The 21347-nt window shown below is 43.4% G+C and overlaps 1 protein-coding gene across 15 annotated transcripts in view; it reads left to right on the top strand.

Moving 5' to 3' along the window:
* OBSCN (obscurin, cytoskeletal calmodulin and titin-interacting RhoGEF) overlaps nucleotides 1-21347 on the top strand; it is a 192026-nt gene that overhangs the window by 25090 nt on the left and 145589 nt on the right. For 14 of the 15 annotated variants that reach the window (XM_075044005.1, XM_075044010.1, XM_075044031.1 and 11 more), the window contains exons 6-14: nucleotides 315-581; nucleotides 1436-1711; nucleotides 5467-5739; nucleotides 9038-9313; nucleotides 10033-10308; nucleotides 10973-11248; nucleotides 15723-15998; nucleotides 16663-16938; nucleotides 20839-21108. In XM_075044005.1, the coding sequence (XP_074900106.1) occupies nucleotides 315-581; nucleotides 1436-1711; nucleotides 5467-5739; nucleotides 9038-9313; nucleotides 10033-10308; nucleotides 10973-11248; nucleotides 15723-15998; nucleotides 16663-16938; nucleotides 20839-21108 (2466 nt within the window). The remainder of the gene's footprint in view (nucleotides 1-314; nucleotides 582-1435; nucleotides 1712-5466; nucleotides 5740-9037; nucleotides 9314-10032; nucleotides 10309-10972; nucleotides 11249-15722; nucleotides 15999-16662; nucleotides 16939-20838; nucleotides 21109-21347) is intronic. The other variant, XM_075044023.1, reaches the window with a different exon arrangement.

Raw genomic sequence — 21347 nt, forward strand, 5'->3', positions numbered from 1 at the left:
CCTAGGTTCCGTAACTTGTTATGCCTTCAAACATCTTAGGGGGAAAAAAAAATCAGTAAAATATGCCTGTTGTTCCTTCCCTGCAGAAACAGGACTTACCCTAATGCTAGAGGTCAGTTACCTGCAGCTGTAGAAATCAAATCCTGTTGACCAACAGTGTGTTGCCTTCAGTGCATGCAAATTGTATAAGGCTGCAGGATTTTATTCTCATGTCTTGTTTACCCCCAAAACTTTGTTCTTAGGAAGAACTATTCTCCAGCGTGGCAGTCTTGTGTCCTTTCGTCTCAGGGATACATGTTGTTCTTCTTCCTTAGAACCGGTCCTGGCTGTGAAAACCCCCCTGACAACCGTTGAAGCTGTACCTGGAGGGGATGCCCTGTTTACTCTTGACCTTACGACGACATGTTCCGGCACTTGGTACCTTAATGGTAAAGTCTTACAGGAAAGTGAGACCTACATCATTAAAAGAACCCAAACTACTCACACCCTGATCATAAAGAACGTCACCAAGAACGATGATGGAGCAGAAGTGAAATTTGTTGCCAATAATGTTGACACCAGCACCAAGATGAGAGTGAAAGGTATTTATTTTCATCACTGTCCTTTCTTCTTCCAGTCAAGGGGCAGTTGCTGTGAACCAATGATTAGAACTGAGGCTGGAGGCTTTCAATGATGCCTGGTCTGTAGGAAGTACCCGAAATTGCATCATATGAACTAACGTGGGGTCCTGGTAATGACCTTGCCATGACAGCACAGAGTTCAGAGTGAGTTGATCTAGCCAGCTGGTTGGTATCTTAACTAGACTGCTTAACAGCAACTCATGAATTTCTGTAGTTCACAGCCATCAGTCAGCGGATTCTGTCACCAGATCTACTACTGAGACACCTTAAGCTAGTAATTTCAGCTCCAGGTTTGGCTAATCTTTCTGACTGTAGTAGAGCCTTTCAAAAGTAAAGGAGTATTAATTACTAAGAATGTTTTTTTTTTTCTTGGAGTTTTTTAGTCTACCACAGATGTGGGTGATGTACAAGTTAGTATCATGTCACTCGATTTAGCATTGAGAGTTAGGTGCTCCAGCTCTCCTCAATGAAAACATGACAACATCTGTATCTACCCACATTGCATGGCAAAAGGTAATGAATAGACATTCATTCTGGAAGGATGTGTTTGACCTTGGGTGAAAATCTCTGCAGAAGCATGCTTAGAATATTATTAATCAGTAGAAAGATATGCTTTTTTTTTTTCTTAGTGACTCTGGCAATAAAACCAGATCAAGTCTCCTGAACTGGAAAAAAATGCTCAGTATTGACATGAGTGTGATGGCAGGAACAGGACCTTATGCTTTTTCAGAGATCTCACACTCTACAGCAGGCTCATATCAGGGACACGTTATTACGATATAACTTGAAGCAACAAAGCCTTTTTTTCCTGACAGGTGCTGCAGTGAGATTTACCAACAAGAGCAGAGATATAGAAAAAGTCTCTGCTCGGCTGCGGGAGGAAGCCAAACTTCAGGCTGAGCTTTCGGACACAGAGGCTACTGTGAAGTGGATGAAGGATGGGAAAGAGCTCAAGGCCAGTGAAAAATATGAACTTCAAACTGTGGGGAAGAGGCACATCCTGAAAATTCGCAACACTGCAGCAGAGGATGCTGGAGTTTATGAGTGCATCTGTGAAGGGGATAAAATGCTCTATCAGCTTTCAGTGAAAGGTATGTGACTGTCTGGGCTGCTTTGCATTAATGGCCTGATCCTGCCCTAAGCCAATAGAGTCATCAAGGGAGAGAAAGGGAGTGCCTCGGTGGCAGCGAAGGGAGTTGTGGTAACTCCCCATCAACATCTAGCCTTGACAGTGTCTGTGCTCCCAGAGTAGGAGAACTTGGGAGTGAATCCAAGATCTAATGCTGTCTCAGCGGTAAGAGCTGTGCTTTCACTCACATTAGCATCTTGATATTCCACACGAACTTGGTGTTATTTCGTGAGATTGAATGGTGGGTAGTGAAAAGGTGCTTTTGTGATGAAGCAATTCAGCCACAGGGGCAGGACATGACACGCATGATCCCATGTCTGCCCTATACTTGGTATGGGATATTGGACAAGTCACTGAAAAGCTTGTTCCGCTCTGATTAAAGTTCTAAAGAACCAAGATCATCTTGGCATCATGGGATTTTTTTTGTTATTTGTTTGGGTCTTTTTGTTTTCTGGCAATACCCTGATGAATAAGAACAGACCTTTCCAGGGCACACTGGATGCCTTGACTCATTGCTATTTGCAAGGTATTCAGATGGAAGGCTCTATAGAACAAACAGCAAAATGTCATTTTCTTTCAGTGTTTCCTGTGTGTTAGATTTGAACCAGTACTGTTTTACAGCTGCCCTGCTGTTCAGCTGCTTTTGCTTTCATGGCAGTCCCTTCCTCCCTGACTGCCTGCTACCTAGCTAGTGGGCACATCCACTCCCAGAGCAAGACATGGAGTCTTGAACCTTTCATCTCAAACCAACAGCGTTAAGCCTCCCTCTTGGAAGCCTTTCCATCTGTGCAAGCTTTTATGAACTAGTTCATAGGAGAGTTTCCTCTGCCTTGAATGGGACCAGGTTTGGGCTGAAAAGCCCCAGTGTATCCCCAGACCGTTCCTCTTGGGTATCTTCTAGATGTCTGCTGAGGTTCAGAGTATACAACCTGGCTTCAGGACAGTCTAGCCTGTTGTCAGACATCATCTGGGGTGAGTTCAGTAGCTATTTTGCTTTGAACTGGCATGTTTACTTTGTAAAACCATTTGATTTCTGCGTTCTGTCCCATAACTCAACCCTTACCTTCTTCCCAGCAATGATCACACTGTTTCTACACTGAGTAAGTATAAGGTGCTTCATCATCATGTTCTGTTGGCTTCTTGCCCTCCTTGGTCTCTGTAGAAACAACAGAGCCCCAGAGTAATGTGTATGTTTTGCATTTGACAACTTAATTGCTTGGTTATTCTCAAAGAGCAAACTCAAAAGAGAGCTGAAAAAAAAGTAATTAAAAAATGTGACTAAGTGTATGGAGGGAGGAATTGCTGTCTACACTTGACAGCTGCTCTTAATTTTGGGGTTTTTTTTCCTCTCTCTCTCTCTCTCTCTCTGCCTTTTTAGCATCATTTTTCATGTTGGCAGGTCTACCCACAGATTTAATTGAATTAGCTGATGGACATTTCCATGTGCTTTTCACTGTAGTGTGACTATCAAATGAGTAATCAATGCTATTATTTTAAAATCTGTATTGACGAGCTGTAACTTAAGCATCTGCTGTCTGTAGCTTGATTCCTGGAGAATCGGCTGTCCTACATCTCATCCTTGTAGGACAAGGCTCACAAATGCTCTCCCAGGATCTTACCTTTCAACGTCGCCACTTTTTATCTGTTCCTCCCGTAAATCAGACGCAGCTAGCTGGCAAATCGTTTGATGAGCAGGTCAGCTGCCTCTGCCACATGGCCATCACGTGGCTGCCGAGATGCCGCCGTGCCGAGCCGTGGCCAGAGGTGTGTCACTCGCTGGGCCTCCTGCCCAAAAAAGCCCCGCTAAGAAAAAGCACTCGCCATTTATCACGGCAGTCCCTCCGCTGCCGTGGAACTCCACGTGCCAGGTGTCCTCTGACACATGACCTCCTGCGTCGAAATGGGACACCTGAGAAGTCTCCTCCGGATGGCCGTGGTTGTATTTTTCACTCTAGTTTTCTGAGGAAGCGAACGATGCGTGAATGAACCCATCTCCCTCTTCTTCCTCCCACAACTTTTAACCTGTGGCTCAGTTCCAGTAATGCTGGTGGAGAAGTTAGAGGTCTCGGCAGCGTTCGGTCCCTGCAGGCTTCATGGGTGTAGGTGGTTGGGTGTAGGAGGAGGACCACAGTGTCGTCCTACTGAAGGGAAAGCTCTACCGTTATGAGTCATTAGAGAAACAAGTGGAAACAGAGGCCCCAAGAAAAAAACAATTAAAAAAAAAAAAAAAAAAAGGTTTTCCCCAGTTTAAATGCTTCTGGTATGACTTCTTTACCCATAGGTATTGCTTCTAATAGGCAGATTTGGTAAACCCTAGAAAACAGGGCTGGTAGGGACCTGGAGAGGTCAAGTGCAAGTTCCTGTCCCTGCCAGAAGCTGGTGATTGAACGGAATCCCTTGAGGACCAGAGCTAGAGAGGCCCTTGACTGCACCGTCACGTCCTTCCCTTCCCTTTCCCTGTTTATTTGCTCGTTGGGAATTTCTTAGCCTTAGATTTGGGGACATTTGAGACTGGGGTTTTCTTTTCCTTTCTTACCAGTGTACTGCTTGGCAAGTCAACTCACTCTTTATTTTTTAGGTGTCCAGACTCTGCCACTGTTCAAGCTGGTGAATATTGGTTCCTTACCAAATATTTGTCTGTAATTACAAGTATTGTCACAGACTTGGAGAAATCTAATGTACCTAAAAGCAAGAAAACTAAATCCAAGGTCCATCCTTGTGAATAGGGTCTCTGAGCTAAAGGAGAACCCTCGTGTTGCACCAGGACGTAGCACTGGTGATAACACCTTGGGAGCAGAAGTCTGAGAGAGTCACCCTTAGCTGGTCCAGACCATGGACTGTAACTGCTTGTTACAGTATCAGCACTGAAAGCTAATAACTGCTTTTGCCAGGCATTCTGCAGAGAGTTGTTAATTTGTATTTTGCAAGCATTTTCTTGAAATTAAGGAAAAAATGCATACATAATCAAGGCTTTGCTTTTAGTAGCTTTGACTGTACAATCCCAACAAAGTGACTGGATTGTGTGTGTTGTTTTAAAATAAAATGTTAAGAAGATGTTTGAATATTAATTCCATTATCTGAAGTAAGATGGGACTGTAGTTTTAGGCTTGCATTTTTATCTAGGATATCGGTGGAGTTTTGAATCTTTGCTTTGAGGCAATTGGTGACTTAATTATTCCACTACAAGTTATATGGGGCCAGTTTTATGTTTATCTTCTATGCTTCAGGTTTTTTTCCAGGAAGAAATTTCTTTTCATTTCAGCACTATGTGATATCTGTATAGATTTGTAATTTAATATAATTTAATTTATCTAGATTACATTTCAACCTCTTTTAGAGTCGATTTATTTGCCAGATGGTTACAATATAATGATTGAATAACCTTCATTGCCTTCCCTCCAATTTGCTGCTTTCATTTCTTTCCTCTCCTCTCAGATATTTTCTTAAAGCTCTATTGCCTAGGGCTTCCTCTCCCCTTGACTCAGCCTCCTGTGTTGTATATGTGCTCTGGTTTTTGGACATGTGATAATCAGGCATATGGTTTATAAAGGCTGGAAATTTGGCTGCTTCTGCATTAGAATGTAGTAATTAGATCCATAATTAAACAGGCATATTTGGTCTTATGATAAATGAATACCTAACGTAGATGTAAATGTACATATTTACTGGTGTCCACACATTTCTTTACCTGTGCTGTGTGTCTATGTTTTGTTTCAGCACTTGCAAACTTCATAAACAAAGAGAAAAGTGGAGGACTTATCAGGGCCATTGCTGGAAAACAGGCTGAATTTGTTTCTGAGACCTCTGAGGCCAACATCATGGTTAAGTGGTACAAAGATGGCAAAGAAATCACAGCCAGCAAGAAATTTACCATGGAAGATAAAGGAAAACTGCATAAGCTTGTGGCTTCAGCTGTGACAAAGGAAGATGAAGGAACATACACATGCAAAATTGGAGATGACACTCTTTTATTTGATTTAAAAGTCTCAGGTAAGTTCGTGATGCAAGTATGGGATCAGAGTCTGTGTTAAAAACTCAGGACTTTGTTCGTTATACTTGTCTTATTACCTTGTAAATTGCCAGATTTTGGGGCCAAGAATGCACAGCACTGTTTCAGAGACTCTGACCCTTACTGTGGTCCTTATGTAAATCCACAATATGGGAAAATAACATAACAATGCTGTGATGTATTAAAGTCAGCACAAGCTTTTACTAGGGCTGGAGTCATGACTCAAACACCACGCTGGCTGAACAGACCGAGAGCCGCATCTGGCCTTTATTCTTTTAGCTCAGCACCTACATCGTCTTTTACTGAGGTGGTCCTAAAGTCTTACCGTGAAAGCCCTGTGTCCTCCTTTGGCAAGTTTAACCCCTGATTTTGAGAGTTAAGCCTCCCCTGCTATTCCCAAAGGACACTGTGATCTCCGAGACATCTCCCTGCAGTAATGTAGGTGAAGCTATCAGTTCGTGGCACGTGCCCATCAGCATCAAGCATGTGCTAAAGCACATGGCTGTCAGGTCAAGCCCAGAAGAGAAATGCTTGTCACTGATGCGTTCCAGTCCAGGAGGGAGTCGCGGTATAAAATGACACAAGAATTTATCTGTGAAATTCAATATCTGTGAAATTCAACTGATTCGATTTGCATATCCTGCTGGGAACCTTTCTTCTAAAAGTGGTTTTCTGGCTTATGTCTGGAGCCTAATTTTAAACCCGGTCCTAAGTTACAAATTGAAACTCTACTGAAAGCTTCTTGTGGCATGTCTGCGTGCTGCAGTACAATGCAATTTAAGAGAAGTAACAACTGAGTGCTCGTGACCTGTAACAGTACATCCATGTTACTATGATGCTGTCCATCAGCTAACTAAAAACTCAGCAGAGCTGGTTAATCTAGCACAGCACTGGTCTTGAGGGATTGCTACGGGGTTTACTGAGCTAAAGGGATTGATTGCTTCCGGTTCACCACTGGTGTTTGCTCAGGTATTCACTCTGCATCTTGCCTCCAGTTGTCTTTGGTTGAGAATCCAACATTATGGAATTTCACTTTGAGTGTAATTCATTGTCCCTGACTTTACCCATTGAAAAATTGGTCTAAAAGAGCCAACCAGGCTCTGTCTGAACTGACCCCCAAAGGGCAATTGATATCATCTGACTCATACTGTCTGATGAGAGCTATCCAAGATTGATTTAAAAAGTGTTCTGGAGCTGCCTCTGTCTGAACACCAAGTACAGAGGAAGCCTGCGTGATTACCTGAGGTTGGATACCTAAATTTTTGATGACCATGTGCAGGTTGGGTGAATCTCACCTGTAACTCCTTTGACAAAACATCACATGTCTCAGGCAAAGAAAACTGGTATCTGCTGGATAACTGTGTATCCCCATGAACTTTTTGAGGAACAAGGATTGAGTTACAACCTGTTAACAAAACCTTAGCTAGGGCAACTTCCACCTTGTCTCACATTTCACCATAAAAATTTTCCAGAGTGCTAAGAAGAAGCACTGCACAGTCAGGGGATGGTCTTAGGGCAGGGAAGTAATCTGCCTTTATGGTAATGAGTTACCCTAATAGTCTTGAACAGCAGGATTCTGGAGGGACACTCCTTCTTTAGTCATCTATTTTTATAAGAATAGATCAGTCCTAATGATTACAATTTTTAATGAAATATTTGTTCTCCGATGCCACAGACGTGCCTGGCATGGGTGTAGCATAGCAATTGTCCTTGGGATACTCAGTGACTGAAAGCAACAGTTGCTGCTAAAAGAAATGCAATACTAAGCTAAGGTTGGTTATAACTGATAGCCATCAGCTTGCTCTTCAGTCAAGGGCTGCCTTGATGGAACGAAAGGTATGAAATACCTGACGTGCTCATCAAATTGCTTGTTAGCTTAGGGACAGGGCATGTTAAATAGGTTTGCTCACATTTTATACGCAAGGTACCTGTCTCCGCTCACTTAGATGCCTTTGCTTTCACCTTTACAAATACACTTGCAAAAAACCTGAGTTGATCTTGTTGATATTGCATCGTTGCTGCATACATGACACATGCTGTGTGCGTGTGTACGTGCACAGGTCGTACGTGTGGCCACCAGTCTGTGCAGTCAGCAGAGTCTGAGCAAAGGTATCGAAGCAGGAACCTCTACTGCTTGAGGTCTATGAGCTGTGAGCAGTTGCAAGTTCTCTACTGTGAAGATCAGTTTCAGCAGAAAGATGTGACACTATTGGCTCATATATTAACTTAGTCCTCTTTAAGTTGGAGAATAGCTTATCCATGAGATTATCCCATATGTACCCTGATCTGGTCTGGGGAAGAATTAGTCTAGCGGGACTGATATTGTGAACATGGGGCTGTAGGAATGGGCTCAGAAACATTTAAAGAAGTCTCCTCACCAGTTCTAACAAGATTTTCTGAGAATTCTTAGATCTTTTCAAAGCTGTTTGTATACTCAGGCATCAATACACATTCCCTAGAGCTTGCTTGAAATCAGAAACAAGGAGTGATGACTAAAGTGTCAGCAACTTGAGGGCATCTCAGCTTGATTTAAAAGATCCAGAAGGATGTAGGAGACATGTATGTGATTGCACTCTAACTAAGCTTAATTATCTGAAGATCAGAGAAGGAGTTTGCACCATCTGTCAGAAAGTCAGGCATCAACATTCATGCGTGTGATGAGACAGGAGATGTGAATTAAAGCACGTGTCAAGGCTTTATGGTCTCATGATGTTGGGCCAGGTTCTGCTCATGGCTCTCTGCACATACAGCTCTGGTAATAGAAACCACCACGTCTGTGCTCTGTAAGAGCTGTCATGCCTGACTTCTGAAAGGGATGCAGAAAACGGATGCACGTCAGTTAGGTGGATTTCAGTTATGAATACCGGTAGGCATAGATCCACATCTACCTAGAATTTAATATGTCTGGTAGTAATGCCACAGTGTAGACCTAATAGGCTGATATAGTATAAAGGATTCATCAATACCCAGCTCCCAAACTAGAGATCGTTATGTACTAACTCTCTGGATGGTTTAAAACTTGGACAATGAGTTCCCCAGTAGAGATAACTCTGCTGTATCTAAGGAGGGACTTTTCTGACTCATAGCCACAGTTTATTGCCATAACTGTTAACACTCTGTCATAGTTACATTGCAATAGGTACATTTACACCTCCAGAGTTGAAACTTGATCACCCAAGTGTGACTAGCAATGAAATAATGTTCAGTAATTACTGTATCTTAACTTTGTGCTGACAAGACTGAACCAAGGCATAAACTTCTTTCTCTTTTTCTTTCCAGATGAAGCTGTTACTTTTGTCAACAAGCCCAAAACAACTCCAGAAATATCAGTCAGTCCTTCTGAAAACCTTGAGCTGGTGTGTGAGGTGTCAGCTGTGAGCGGAGGCGTGGTATGGAAGAAGGATCAAACTGAGGTGAAGCAAGACCAGAGGACAACAGTCATCTCCCAGGGGACGCACCGCAAGCTCATCATCAAGAAGGTGACACAGCAAGACCAAGGGAGCTATACCTGTGAAACGAAAGATGACAGAACAACATTCCAAGTCAAAGTCAGAGGTGAGAAAATGCTAGAAATGCCAGAGATAAAGGAATATTCCATTTTGGGTAGTATCTTACCTTCAGAAGATCATCTCACAACCTCTCTGGGGTGAAATATTTCAGCCATGACTTGATTTTTTGCCAACTGTCATATCAACATTTTATACACACAGTTTTGCATCCATGAGTAGTTGTAACCACAAAAAAAGTGGTGGGCAAGGATTATAACTTTCTGTCTGCAGAAAACCTCCTGCAGAATCACAGTGTGAGGCTATAGCAGAGGTGCAGGGATAGATAAAAGAGAAGGGGGAGGTGTTCAAAGAGCTCTGATTAGCTGGAGAATGACTGAATTTGAGTGACTCAAATAAGCAGGAAAAGAGCAACGGTTCCTGGGTATGAGGATACAAGGGTTGTTTCCTTCTAGTTCACTGGAAGCTTGGAGAGACATAGGGAGAGAAAAAGAGAGAAGAGGGAGGAGGGTTCAGGCGGTGCATGTTGGTGCTCTAAGTCCTGGGTTCAAATCTGTGCTCAAATTGTGAGATTTTTAATGTTTTGTCAGAACTCCCATACACCTATTCACCTCCTATCAGCAAAATAGAGATGAAGGTATTTTCTTGTCTTAATGGGCCATCATATTACCTGTCAGGGGCAAGTATAGTGAAATAGGGGGAACTTGATTAAGCGCTGGAGAAGACAACTGCAAAAAGCTATGCGTGACTATCGTGGCTTTCTTACAGAGAGAGAAGATGTGTTTACAAACAAAGACAAGGTACAAAAGGAGGTGAAGGCTGTACTGACACAAAACGCCACGCTGAGCTGCGAGGTGGCCCAGGAGAAGACCGATGTGAAATGGTACAAGGAGGGGAAACTGATCACCTTGAGCAAGAAGTTCAAGGTGGAGTCGGAGGGCAAATCGCGTCGTCTGGTGGTGGGTCAGGTGGAGAAGAAAGATGCTGGGGAGTACACCTGCGAGGCTGCTGGCCAGAAGCTGACCTTCAAGATTGTTGTCACAGGTGGGAGATGTTGGTTCTCATCACAGAAAGCTCCATGAGTTCCCTTTACTACAGAGCAAAGTGAATCCCTCTCTAGGCTCCAGGATCTGTGTAGCCTGGGTCTTCACGGAGTAGTGAGGGAGATCAGGCAACCAGCTTGTGTGCATCCACTGTCACACAGATGCCTACCGCTAGTGGTCTTCTGTGGGATGAATCCCACCCAGCAGTCCTTTGCATCTGCGGTTGTGATTTATAGGAATAAAGGTAGGCCCAGCTCCCAGACATGTAGGAAAATAGGTCTTGAAGAAGTAGGAAAACGCTTGTGCTCCAGAAGTACCTAGAGTGGCCAAGGCTTACATATGGGTCCCAGTGGCAGATGAGATTGGATTCTTATATGTGCATTACGTTATGGAACAAAAAGTCAGATTTCTTGTGGATCCATGGGGATGGGAAGAACCTTAACCCCTGGGGCATTGGTTCATTTTGCTCAGAAATGGCTGTTGTGTTGTCCTCAGGCCATACAGAGGGCCATGTCCTGTCTGAGTGTATCTTAGCTGTGGGTGGGACCACTCTGAAATGGCAGAGCTGTGGGAACTTCTTGTAAGCAGGATTTTGCATTTGGTTGTGAACATTATGGACATTGTGAACATACCTGTGACTTTTCAATTTCTTGTCCCACGCCCAGAAGCAGAGGATGCCTTTATCAACAAGGACAAAGTGCAGAAAGAGGTGAAAGCTGCACTAACACAAAACGCCACGCTGAGCTGCGAGGTGGCCCAGGAGAAGACCGACGTGAAATGGTACAAGGAGGGGAAACTGATCACCTCGAGCAAGAAGTTCAAGGTGGAGTCGGAGGGCAAATCGCGTCGTCTGGTGGTGGGTCAGGTGGAGAAGAAAGATGCTGGGGAGTACACCTGCGAGGCTGCTGGCCAGAAGCTGACCTTCAAGATTGTCGTCACAGGTGAGAGACATATTTTGGTTGATATTTCATTGCCTTTTCTTTGTGTCTGGTTGTTTTCTCTGTCAAAATATTAGTAATGCTGTTAAAGTACTTTCTGATGTTGGTGTAAGCTACCATTTCAGTGAGGTTGTGTAGGATTGGGCAGATCTAGAGGTTACGTGTAGGCATCCTGATATCAGCTCCTCAACTCCCTTTTTGTCTCCTTAGGTTCAGATAGTGAATCAAGAGGTTTTGTTAGCAGGCACTGTGTTAAAGGAGCTCTTCCAATTTCATCATCATTATTGGTGGTACTCCTCTTGTTGTTGGTATTCTTCCATTCAAGTCACTGTTTTCTTCCCTCTTTGTTTCATCTTTTCTCTATACAATGTCCTCACTCCGAAAACAGAGAATTACTTCAATTATTCCACAGTCTGGCTGTGCAAATGCATGGGAGCAGAGCCTCATAACTCCATGCACCATGAAACTTTTGTAGATGATGAACAGAAATGGATACAGATACATGCAACTCAAATTATGATTTGTATTTAACAACCTTTCCATCCAGCATTTCTTCTACCACTTCTTTCATCTGTCATTGGATACCCAGTTGTGATTTGTAAAGCTATGAGAAGTGGTGCGAATACTTGTCTGCCAAGCGATATTTAAACAGTAGCATTTGCAAGATCCCTACTTTATTGTGACTGCATTGAGAATGTTTGGGAGTTGATGGGAGTGTATTGTTCTAAAAATTTTGTATCAGCGGCACTGCACATATCTGCAATCTGCTGAATCCAAAGGTGATGACTGTTCATTGCTATTTCTACATCTGTAGTGACAAGTCATGAGTCCAGGGATGTTTATTTGTATTTGTATTTTTCTCCTTAATAACGTGATTTGGAGTCTGAGGATTTAATACAGTCTGAGGCTGTTCTTTCATTCTGACTACACTTGTGATTTCTTTGGTGTCAGTATATTTTGCAAGATGTTCAGTAAATTTTATCTCAGGCTCCAGGCAGCAACGGACATGTCAGCTACACTCTGAGTGATTATTTCTGAATTGTATGACGAGGAAGGGTTTGGCTTGGTTTTGTCCGTATTCATAACACTCTGCTGTTATAGTTCTTGACTCATATTCTGAGCTGATCAGAACAGGGAATCTATTTTCTCCTCTGCTTTCTTATGGCATCAAACATGCTGGGACCATAATGCTGGCAGAGGTCTGGCATTTTATCAGCTATGTAGAAGAGCAACTGCGTTCGGAGTCTATTGACTTCCCTGCTCGCAACCATGCTGGAGAATTGAAGTCCTTACAGGGTATAGCTCGAGAGCTGTTCCCTCGTGAAGGCTGCAGTCTTTATTGCTCTCCCACTGGCTTGGGGCATCCCGCTCTCTCCATCTTCTACGTCCAATGTGCAACTGCTGCTATAAGATAAAGCTTTGCTGCTCCCCATAGCATAAATTGTAAGCCATCAGCTCTTATGTGTCCCCACTCCGCGTGGGGTACACAGGGTGTGAGTTGGGGCACTTCGGCTCTTTTTCATGAATTGTGTAGCTCATGCTTTTGGCTCAGGGAACTGCCAGTTTCAGTGAAGGATGATTTACAGTAGGGATAGATTTGAGAGGCATCTTTCAGAGAAAATGCAACATGGGCATTGATAGAAAGACCATTTGTATAAACCAAGTTTATACATTACTGCAGAGGTGTAGTCAGAAAACACAGACATTTAGTGCTTGTACAGTTGACTTTTTCTAGCTGAGGGCTATTCTTAGCTGTCTGCCTCAGAAACCAAAGGTTTTCTGTTCTCTTTCAAACTGGATGACTTCATGGCTGTACAGGGTAATATAACACCTTTCCCCCTCTGTCGTAACTGGAGAGTGCTTGCCTAGCTACCGTTGCTGTATTTCTCATGTGTACAACTGTAACATGACATGCAAGTCCAGCACTCACTGGAAAATGATCTAGTGTGAAAGTCAGGAGGGATTATGAGTACTCTGAGTGTTTGGCTCTTGCTGCAGAAATCCTCATCTTACTAGATTATCCTAAAGTGCAGTAGCTTTCTGAGTCTTAATTTATCCTGTTACAGGGGTCCTGTACTCCAGGGCTCCAGTGGTAGCACAAAACCTTCCCTATTTAAGGACAGCTTGAAGGTTAGATGCTCAGTGTTGAGTATTGGGATGCAGCTAAGGCTTTTTGGCTTAATATTAACAGAACCAGGTGCTGCACACCTTGGGACTGAGCTGGATGTGTAGCCCAAAGAGCTGATTCTGCAATCTCATTATTTCAAGAATCATGATATACAGTGAAATCCTTATTTGAAAGAGGTCAAAGCTCCGTGTCCTGAAAATGGTTTTCTTCAGTTTCAGTGGAACCTTACTAGCCAACTGCAGCTGAGGTTGGAAATGTCATCTGGATAGTTGTTTAACTTTAAAATATGTTTCTGAGGCAAATTACTGGTTACTGTAAATCACTTTGTAAGCTGATTAAAAGATTTGGTCACATTTCCTATCACTATAAAAATGTTCTATATTAAAGGGCAAGAATGCATGCAGAGGACAAGCAAGTAACCCATCTGGAATATTCCTGCTCTGCTAACTTGTTGCTTTAAATACAGCATCCATTTACAGTCTGGTTTCTCACTCATTTGTTTAGTGTACCCTGCATATCCATAGTCCAAATTGGAGATGGAAGCTGAAATATTTATATTTTCACAACTTGTTTTGAATGCCAACCATGGTGTGTGCTTGAGCTTTTTTAGATATCAAAATGCTGCTTAATCTGCAGCGGGCTAACGCGTGCCTTTGAGGAGTTTTGCATCACCCAGCATACACCATATACGCTGCCTTGTTAACGACACCTTAATGACAATGACACCTCCTTACACGCCTTCTACAGCCAATGCAAACAGAGGAGCTCAAATTTAGAGCATATAAACTGGGTTCCTGCTTCGGCTTGCTCCCGGCTGGACTCCTCTCTTTCCGTGGACTGTGCAATATTGATGGCAAGCCTACGATGCGGCTCCCAGGATTACGAGTAGTGCCGTGGTCAGCAGTGTAGGAACTTGACCTGAACTTACCCCTACTCCGTACCCTGCCAGGCAGCTGCTGCCACTCAGAGTACAGACATGACAGGGACGGTATGCAGAGGAGAAAGACATCAAGGAGGAGCAAAAGACGGCACTAGGATGCTGCAGAGAGTGACTGGGGGGAGGAAGGCAGTAGCACGGGTTGTGGAAGGTGTTCTTCATGACTGCCAGGGAGAGCTGAGAGCCAAGAGGTCACCCTGGCCAGGTAACCCAGATGCCTGAAGCTTGCTGGATGAATTATCTTCTTCCATGCTTACACTGCAACCGAATGGCAAAGGCAACCGCATACGCTTTCTAGTCCAGCATTTATCTTTGGAGCCTGTGCTTCTGTAGCAGTGAAATCACAGACTCCAACACTCAAGTATGTACCTGGGATGCAAATAGGCAAAGGCAGCCTATGCTAAACACTGGGTGGTTGTTGCTATGTGATGTCCGCCGTGCAGGCATACCACAAATGTTTTACACTTCTTGTGGAGTTATTTCTTAGGGTAAATCAGTGGGAAAAAATGTGGCAGCCCATTTATTTAGGGTCTATTTGTTCTCCCACATCTCAAATGTACGCTAATATAAAGGTTAACAGTGACCACATCAGTTGTTGGGAAAAGGAGAACCAGCTAAAATAATCATTAAAGTAATTGGTAAAAGATGTAATTTATCAGTCAGTCCTACTTAGCAAGGTGACAATTGAATCTTTTCAATGCCTATACCTACCTAACTACTAATTACACAAGATATCCTTTTGATGCCAACTCCACTTGTTGAGATGGAAGTTCTAAGCGATACTGTGGAAGAAAGCGACTTTAAACACTTCATTCTTGTTGCTTGTGTTAAGTATTAAGAGAAGATTCCCTACAGCCAGTTTTCTGAAAAAATCAAGATTTCCAGGGAGAAAAAATGTATACTTCAAATTTTATAGGCCAGTTTTATGTATAATGTAGGCCAAGTACTGTTCCATATTAAAAACTGTATCTATCTTCCTCATTTCTTTGGGATTGAGTTACGAGATCTCTTCTGAACAACCCAGTCTTATTCTAAAATACTGAGATGTTGGTAAATTCCTGTAAATAATGTGATAGTGAAGGTGACAGCTCATAATTCTGCTATACTTGGCTAGTTCTAAATGTGGTGTGTAGAAATATGATAACGACACAAGGGGTGAAATTTATCTTTCTCTTCATTATAAGACATTTGAAAATGAGGAGGTCGAGCTGTTTGTGAAGACTAGTCAGAGAGGTATGATAATTGTATGGACTATGTTTTGAGGGCGCATTGTTCTACGTGATGTAACATTGCTTTGCAGTTCTTTTTAAGAAATGATCCTGTAGAGCACCTAAACAAAATATGTGTAATATCTTCTAGTTGCAAGCTGTGTATATCTTATGTATGTTTTCCCTACTATTTCCCTATTTCAGAGGCAGAAGATGCATTTGTCAACAAAGAGAAGGTGCAGAAAGAGGTGAAAGCTGCACTAACACAAAATGCCACACTGAGCTGCGAGGTGGCCCAGGAGAAGACCGACGTGAAATGGTACAAGGAGGGGAAACTGATCACCTCGAGCAAGAAGTTCAAGGTGGAGTCGGAGGGCAAATCGCGTCGTCTGGTGGTGGGTCAGGTGGAGAAGAAAGATGCTGGGGAGTACACCTGCGAGGCTGCTGGCCAGAAGCTGACCTTCAGGATTGTCGTCACAGGTGGGAGATGTTGGTTCTCATCACAGAAAGCTCCATGAGTTCCCTTTACTACAGAGCAAAGTGAATCCCTCTCTAGGCTCCAGGATCTGTGTAGCCTGGGTCTTCACGGAGTAGTGAGGCAGATCAGGCAACCAGCTTGTGTGCGACCACTGTCACACAGATGCCTACCGCTAGTGGTCTTCTGTGGGATGAATCCCACCCAGCAGTCCTTTGCATCTGCGGTTGTGATTTATAGGAATAAAGGTAGGCCCAGCTCCCAGACGTGTAGGAAAATAGGTCTTGAAGAAGTAGGAAAACGCTTGTGCTCCAGAAGTACCTAGAGTGGCCAAGGCTTACATATGGGTCCCAGTGGCAGATGAGATTGGATTCTTATATGTGCATTACGTTATGGAACAAAAAGTCAGATTTCTTGTGGATCCATGGGGATGGGAAGAACCTTAACCCCTGGGGCATTGGTTCATTTTGCTCAGAAATGGCTGTTGTGTTGTCCTCAGGCCATACAGAGGGCCATGTCCTGTCTGAGTGTATCTTAGCTGTGGGTGGGACCACTCTGAAATGGCAGAGCTGTGGGAACTTCTTGTAAGCAGGATTTTGCATTTGGTTGTGAACATTATGGACATTGTGAACATACCTGTGACTTTTCAATTTCTTGTCCCACACCCAGAAGCAGAGGATGCCTTTATCAACAAGGACAAAGTGCAGAAAGAGGTGAAAGCTGCACTAACACAAAACGCCACGCTGAGCTGCGAGGTGGCCCAGGAGAAGACCGACGTGAAATGGTACAAGGAGGGGAAACTGATCACCTCGAGCAAGAAGTTCAAGGTGGAGTCGGAGGGCAAATCGCGTCGTCTGGTGGTGGGTCAGGTGGAGAAGAAAGATGCTGGGGAGTACACCTGCGAGGCTGCTGGCCAGAAACTGACCTTCAAGATCGAGGTCACAGGTGAGGGATTATCTGATTACATATTTTTTTTCTGTAGCTATAAAGAAAGTTTCCTAGTGACATAGATTTACATCCAGCCTTGGTCTATATGGGTCTGCCACAGAACTTAAGCGGATTAAGAATCTGTAGTTTTTGTATGCTGGGACAGAGTTTCTTTCTGCCATATCTGTGCATGACATGGCTGTGCTGAGAGGATTTGCCAGTATGACTTCATCAGGAATTGCACAATACATAGGGTTTTGAGTATGAGTTCAGATTGTTATCCAGTAGTTTGTGTATGGTGGTGAATCATCAATGTATACATTTTTGTCCTTGCTGTTAGTTATTTTTGTGGAAAATACTACCCAGTACTTGCTTCCACATCTTCCTTGCTTCTGTCTTGCTTGAAAGCGTTATGAGGAAAGAATACTTAAATTTGATGTAGGTGGGGTTTTTTCTGATTGTGGACCAGAGGAAAACCTTAAAGGCATGCAATTAAAAGCATATCCCAGGAAGTGATGCCAGAAAATACAATTGGATTTGGTGGAAAGATTTGTGCTTTTCTTTCTTCAAATGGATTCACTCAACACTTAATTGAAACATGTCTATTTAGAAGTGTGTGCATCTATGCAGCCTGGTGCACCAGTCATACCTCTGAGGTTTTTATTTTGGACCCAGCTATGAGTGTGGTTATGTATCTTCCACGCTGGAGGTGGTTTGTGGCGGGCCTGCTCCCAGTGTGGCCTGAGTCAAAGCATGATATTACAACATTGAGATTCACGTGACTGCCAGTCGTGGGTCTTGCTGACGTACAAGTTTGTTGGGTTTCATTCTGCTTGCTCTGCCATGTCTGCGTTCTGTGGTATATATCACTGGGGAGTGACCCTACAAGGAAATTGGAGACAAATCTTCTCATTCTCCGTTGTGTTTGGCAACTCTCCTTTGTGCTAGAAAAACTATTGTAATACTCTCTGGCTCAGTTATGTGACTTTTTTCTATAGCTCTATGCAGGTTGTAGGAGTAGCACAGAGCAAGACTGAGATTGTTATTTTATTTCAAACACCAAATGCCTTTGGTAGCAGAAGCTGTTGGAAAAATTGTGGCGGATTATAAATGAAACTGTGAAAGGCAGAAGTTAACAAAAGATCTTATCACACTGTTTGAAGGAAGAGCTCTTCTTAGCTTCCTGTGGAAGGATCTTCTCACCTGGGAGCAGGAGAACTTTAGCCTCTGCTGGATGCAACAAGGCACTGAAATGCTCTCAGCAGTTGTTTGTGCTTGCAACTTAGCCCAAAGGTCTGTCTCTGAGCAAGGAAAGCTTTTGACAGCAATAATGGTGTGTTGCATGAGACTTTTGGATGAAAACTCAAAAACTGGTCTGCTTTTAGGGCTTCTGAGAAATAGTCATATTAATGGGATAAAATCCTATGGCTTGAACACTGGGCATTCACTTTTTTGGGAAATGGCACCGCCCTCTGCAGGTTGATGTGGGAGGGACCTCACTATCACCAACCTTCTCTGCATCTCACATACTCTCTGTAAATAGGGATAAGAAGAGTGCCCTACCTCATGGAAGTGTTTTTCATATCACAGGCTTTGAGGTACTTGGGTACCACGGAAAAGGGGCAGGCATTTTGTCTGCAAGATATAGATGAGTGTTGCCCAAGCCCATTGCTGCCAAAGAGAGGCCGTTACTCAGATTTTGCAAATGGGTAAATACAAGAAAGAAGAACAGAGAAGAATAGGGTCCCTCTTGCCACTGAGAGATTTACTGGTCACGTTAAAGGCAGAAATGGTGGGACCCATTTGGGTTCGTGTTCAAGACTGCTGAGGAAATAAGCTGTAGAACTAGAACTGGAAAATGGATCTTCTGACCCTCTGTGCTTTAACCATAGTTCACCTTTTTTTATCTTGCTGTTGATTAAAGATACAACTGAGCAGGAGTACCAACTAGACTTTGTGCAAGAAATACCATTCCCCAAGGGAAATTCAACCAACTGAAAGTGCTTACTGAAGAGAGTTGCCTGGGATGGAACATAACGTGTGAGCTCAGGAGTCCCGCACTCAGCCTGCTTTTGTAACTCCCATTTCTTTGTATTAAAGGGCAAAACTTCTACCTAGAGTGAGGGTGAGAGCCAAAATTATCAAATTAGCCTGTAGGAGAACCCTTTCTAGGAGCATTGGCTTGTTTTCTTCAGAAGTGTGATATCAGGAGCTCTGACACATGAAACCCACACTCTTTGCATTATGGCACCACTTCTTCCCTTGTCTACATATATTTCTGGTGCTAGAGGATCCTTTGCTAGGTATCTTAACCTCCTTCATAAGCTTGGATCCAGCCTGACTTTTGCCAAATCTTGCTTTATTACTAAAGTGCCTGACCCCAGAGACACACCTTTCCAGTAGAGTTGTCCTTTTTTCCATTCCTTATTTGTGCTCTGTCTTTTAAAGGATTTTAAAGGGTATTTATATATTGTTTAGTTTGCCTTGCTAATCCTTTCCTTCCTGTTCTTCTGCTGGGTAAGGTATAGATTCTGAACACTTTAGTGTGAAAATACCAGGTCCCACATTTAGTCTTGACCAAATTGTTCATCTACTCTTCATGAGTCAGTTCTCATAATTCATACAAGTTTGCTAGTTCAAGTGTGTTATAGATATACTTTTGCTAATTTCTCTATTTACTGTAGACTAGATCATCTTAAGATCCCTACATCCAACATTATTTCCCATGCCCAGCTTCTAAAATGATGCCCTTGGAATTTACCAAAACCAAGCCTAAAATCAAATTAGTGTTCTTAATTCAATGTCTGCCTGCCTGGAGAATCTGACAGCTATTGCATCTGGAAATCCAAGATGCTACTGGCACAGCTCCAGCAGAGGCAACCAAGTTGATTAGGGGGCTGGAGCATGTCATACGAGGAGAGACTGGGAGAACTGGATTTGTTCAGCCTAGAGAAGAGAAGGCAGGTGGAGCTTTTATTGCAGCCTGCAACTGTCTAATGGAAGGATATAGAGTCCACAGCTCCACATTCTTCTCAAAGATGCATGGTGAAAGGAGAAGAGGCAAAGTATGCAAGTTGGAACATGGGATATTCTGAAAAGATGTTAGGAAAAACTTGCTTGCACAATGAGGGGGGTCAAGCTCTGGAAGAGGAGCCTTGAGGTTGTAGGATCTCCATCGCTTGAGATATTCAGAACTCAATGGGACATGGCTCTGAGTAACTTGATGTAATTTTATCTGCTCTGAGTGGGGAAGTGGGACTGGATGACCTCCAGAAATCACTCCTAACCTAAATTATTTTATGACTGTGATTTTGTACTATTAGTAGCACATGTTCTGTAGAATATATTTGGGAAGTGATGCCGTTCCATAAGGGCACAACTCCGTGTAAATCTTTGTAAAGGTTCTCCGGTTGTTACGCATCTATTTCATAAGCCATATTGTTTTTTTCCCGATTACCTGGACCCAAATACAGGGACAGCATTGGCAAATGAAGGATCCTGTCTGGAGTGTGTCCTGTTTACTGTGAATATACAGCCCAGTCTTCTCTGCGAGTGAACAAAACATGCCCTGCTTCCCCAAGAAGCCCTTCCTGCTTGCCTGCAGAGAGTGACCCTACAAAGTGTGTGCAGGAAAGCTGGTGAAAGCCTAAATATCAGGCATGGCAGTTCTTCTTGCTGCCCAAATGAGCAGCAGCTAGAAACTGTGCTGTCTGGAAGCAAGCTGTTCCTGCCAGCGCTTCCTTAAATATTTGCTTAACTCTGACTCTGTTAGCCTTTTTCATTTTACAGCTGTTTTATTTAAACTGTAACCTAGTAGGTGATCTCCCATTGAAAACCCAATACCATACAATCTCGGAGGCAAAGTTTTCATTTTCATGGGCTTTTTTTCTACATTTTTCCTTCTTTCCAATCTTGCAGATGATGTATTTGAACACAAAGACAAGGTACAAAAGGAGGTGAAGGCAGTGCTGAAGGAGAACGCCACGCTGAGCTGCGAGGTGGCCCAGGAGAAGACCGACGTGAAATGGTACAAGGAGGGGAAACTGATCACCTCGAGCAAGAAGTTCAAGGTGGAGTCGGAGGGCAAATCGCGTCGTCTGGTAGTGGGTCAGGTGGAGAAGAAAGATGCTGGGGAGTACACCTGCGAAGCTGCTGGCCAGAAACTGACCTTCAAGATCGATGTCACAGGTGAGTGAATTTGCTGCATCCCTGTTTTACATCCTGAAAAACTGAAGTAGAGGGAAGTTATGTGGCTGGGCAAATTCCATCTCAGCAGGCAGTGACTGAGCCAGCATTTAAATTTTGCTGGTTTACTCATGCAGTTGTGTTCACACTACTAGATTTGTCTTCCTTCTTTGAAAACTAAGAATGCGGTGGATTTCTGCAGCCCAAGCCCAGGGCAGGCTGAAGATCATTGGGGAATTTCC

This window comes from Buteo buteo, chromosome 2 (assembly GCF_964188355.1).
Source record: "Buteo buteo chromosome 2, bButBut1.hap1.1, whole genome shotgun sequence".
Lineage (NCBI taxonomy): Eukaryota > Metazoa > Chordata > Aves > Accipitriformes > Accipitridae > Buteo > Buteo buteo.